The following is a 1,155-nucleotide window of genomic DNA, read 5'->3' as shown; positions in this document are numbered from 1 at the left end:
CGACTCCAAACTTTGTCAGTGAAGGAACCGATCACTGAGCAATGTGGGATGTCATGAGTGTACATAGTCTAGTCGTCGCTATTCATTGGGATGCGACTCTAGTATCTATAAGAAAAGCCACACATTTCCTAAACAGCAACATCGACACATCCTTTACTATCCTACCTTCGAGTCCCGCCCGAGGCCCACCGTACGTATAACTTCAGATATAACGTTTACACCAGTCTTCGGCTAGCAGAACAACCAAAAATGCGAGCAACATCAGTCGACCAAGTCAGAGAAGACGGATCGAGTACGACGGAATGGCAAGTGAGACGAATCCAAGGACACAGCCAGTCTGGTGACGCAACCTATTATCACGTGGCTTGGCAACCGACCTGGGAACGCAGAGACCGACTTCAGCACATGCTGCCAGATCTAGTCAGTTGGGACAGTCTTCATGGATGTGTTAGTTCCAGAAAACCACCTTCGCATCGATACGACCCTACTTTGGAGCATTGGTCAGGAGAGGTCGCTGGGCGAAAGGAGGTTGACGGCCTGGTGTACTACAAGATCGAGTGGCAAGTGACTACAGAGCCGGCGAAAAATCTAGAGAATGCCCTGAGCCTCGTGAAGGAGTACTGGGATAATGTTCGTAGTCTCAAGTCTGGAAACAGGAGGGGCCAGGAAGAAGACAGTGACGAGATATGATTGCGGGTCCCGACTGCTGCTGCGAGACTACACAAATTCACACAGAGAATTCAGCTGTTGATTTCTCAAGCATTGTTAAATATCTTTCATCGAAATCGTCCACGTGATGGGACGTAGACTACTCAGCGAAAAAGGTGGCGTTTAGTACTGTAGTAAACCTCACTATGCACTGTAATATAAAAGAAGGAACAGCAAACTATTTTCGCTTCCTTCGGCAGATCACCAAGTCCGAAGTGTAGCTTGGATGAGCAATATATGTGATGTATGCAGGCTTTTTAATCTGATTACCTTCCATCAAACGTGACGAGCTCGCTTCGAAATAACATCAGCCTCTTCCAGACGCCTCTTCTCCGGGCTGAGGCCCTCGCTCTGCGTCGCCTCTTCTGCTCCAGCACGTTGTTCGATTACGCCCTCCACCGCAGTCGTTGCCAACGCCATCAAAGGAGCCAAGGCGTCACAACCCAA

The 1,155-nt window shown here is 49.1% G+C and overlaps 1 protein-coding gene across 1 annotated transcript; it reads left to right on the top strand.

Annotated features, from left to right (window-relative positions):
- Window positions 1–249: 249 nt before the first annotated feature.
- On the top strand, window positions 250–690 carry CABS01_17018 (uncharacterized protein; the record flags this gene model as incomplete). The annotated part of the gene is made up of 1 exon (XM_060550346.1): window positions 250–690. One exon carries the CDS (start codon window positions 250–252, stop codon window positions 688–690), a length of 441 nt encoding a protein of 146 aa, XP_060399467.1.
- Between the last annotated feature and the right edge of the window lie 465 nt (window positions 691–1,155).

The sequence above is a fragment of the Colletotrichum abscissum genome (assembly GCF_030869225.1).
Source record: "Colletotrichum abscissum strain IMI 504890 chromosome Unknown Scaffold_259.1, whole genome shotgun sequence".
Lineage (NCBI taxonomy): Eukaryota > Fungi > Ascomycota > Sordariomycetes > Glomerellales > Glomerellaceae > Colletotrichum > Colletotrichum abscissum.
Note: the sequence above shows the minus strand (reverse complement) of the source record. Positions and strands in the feature narration are given on the sequence as shown.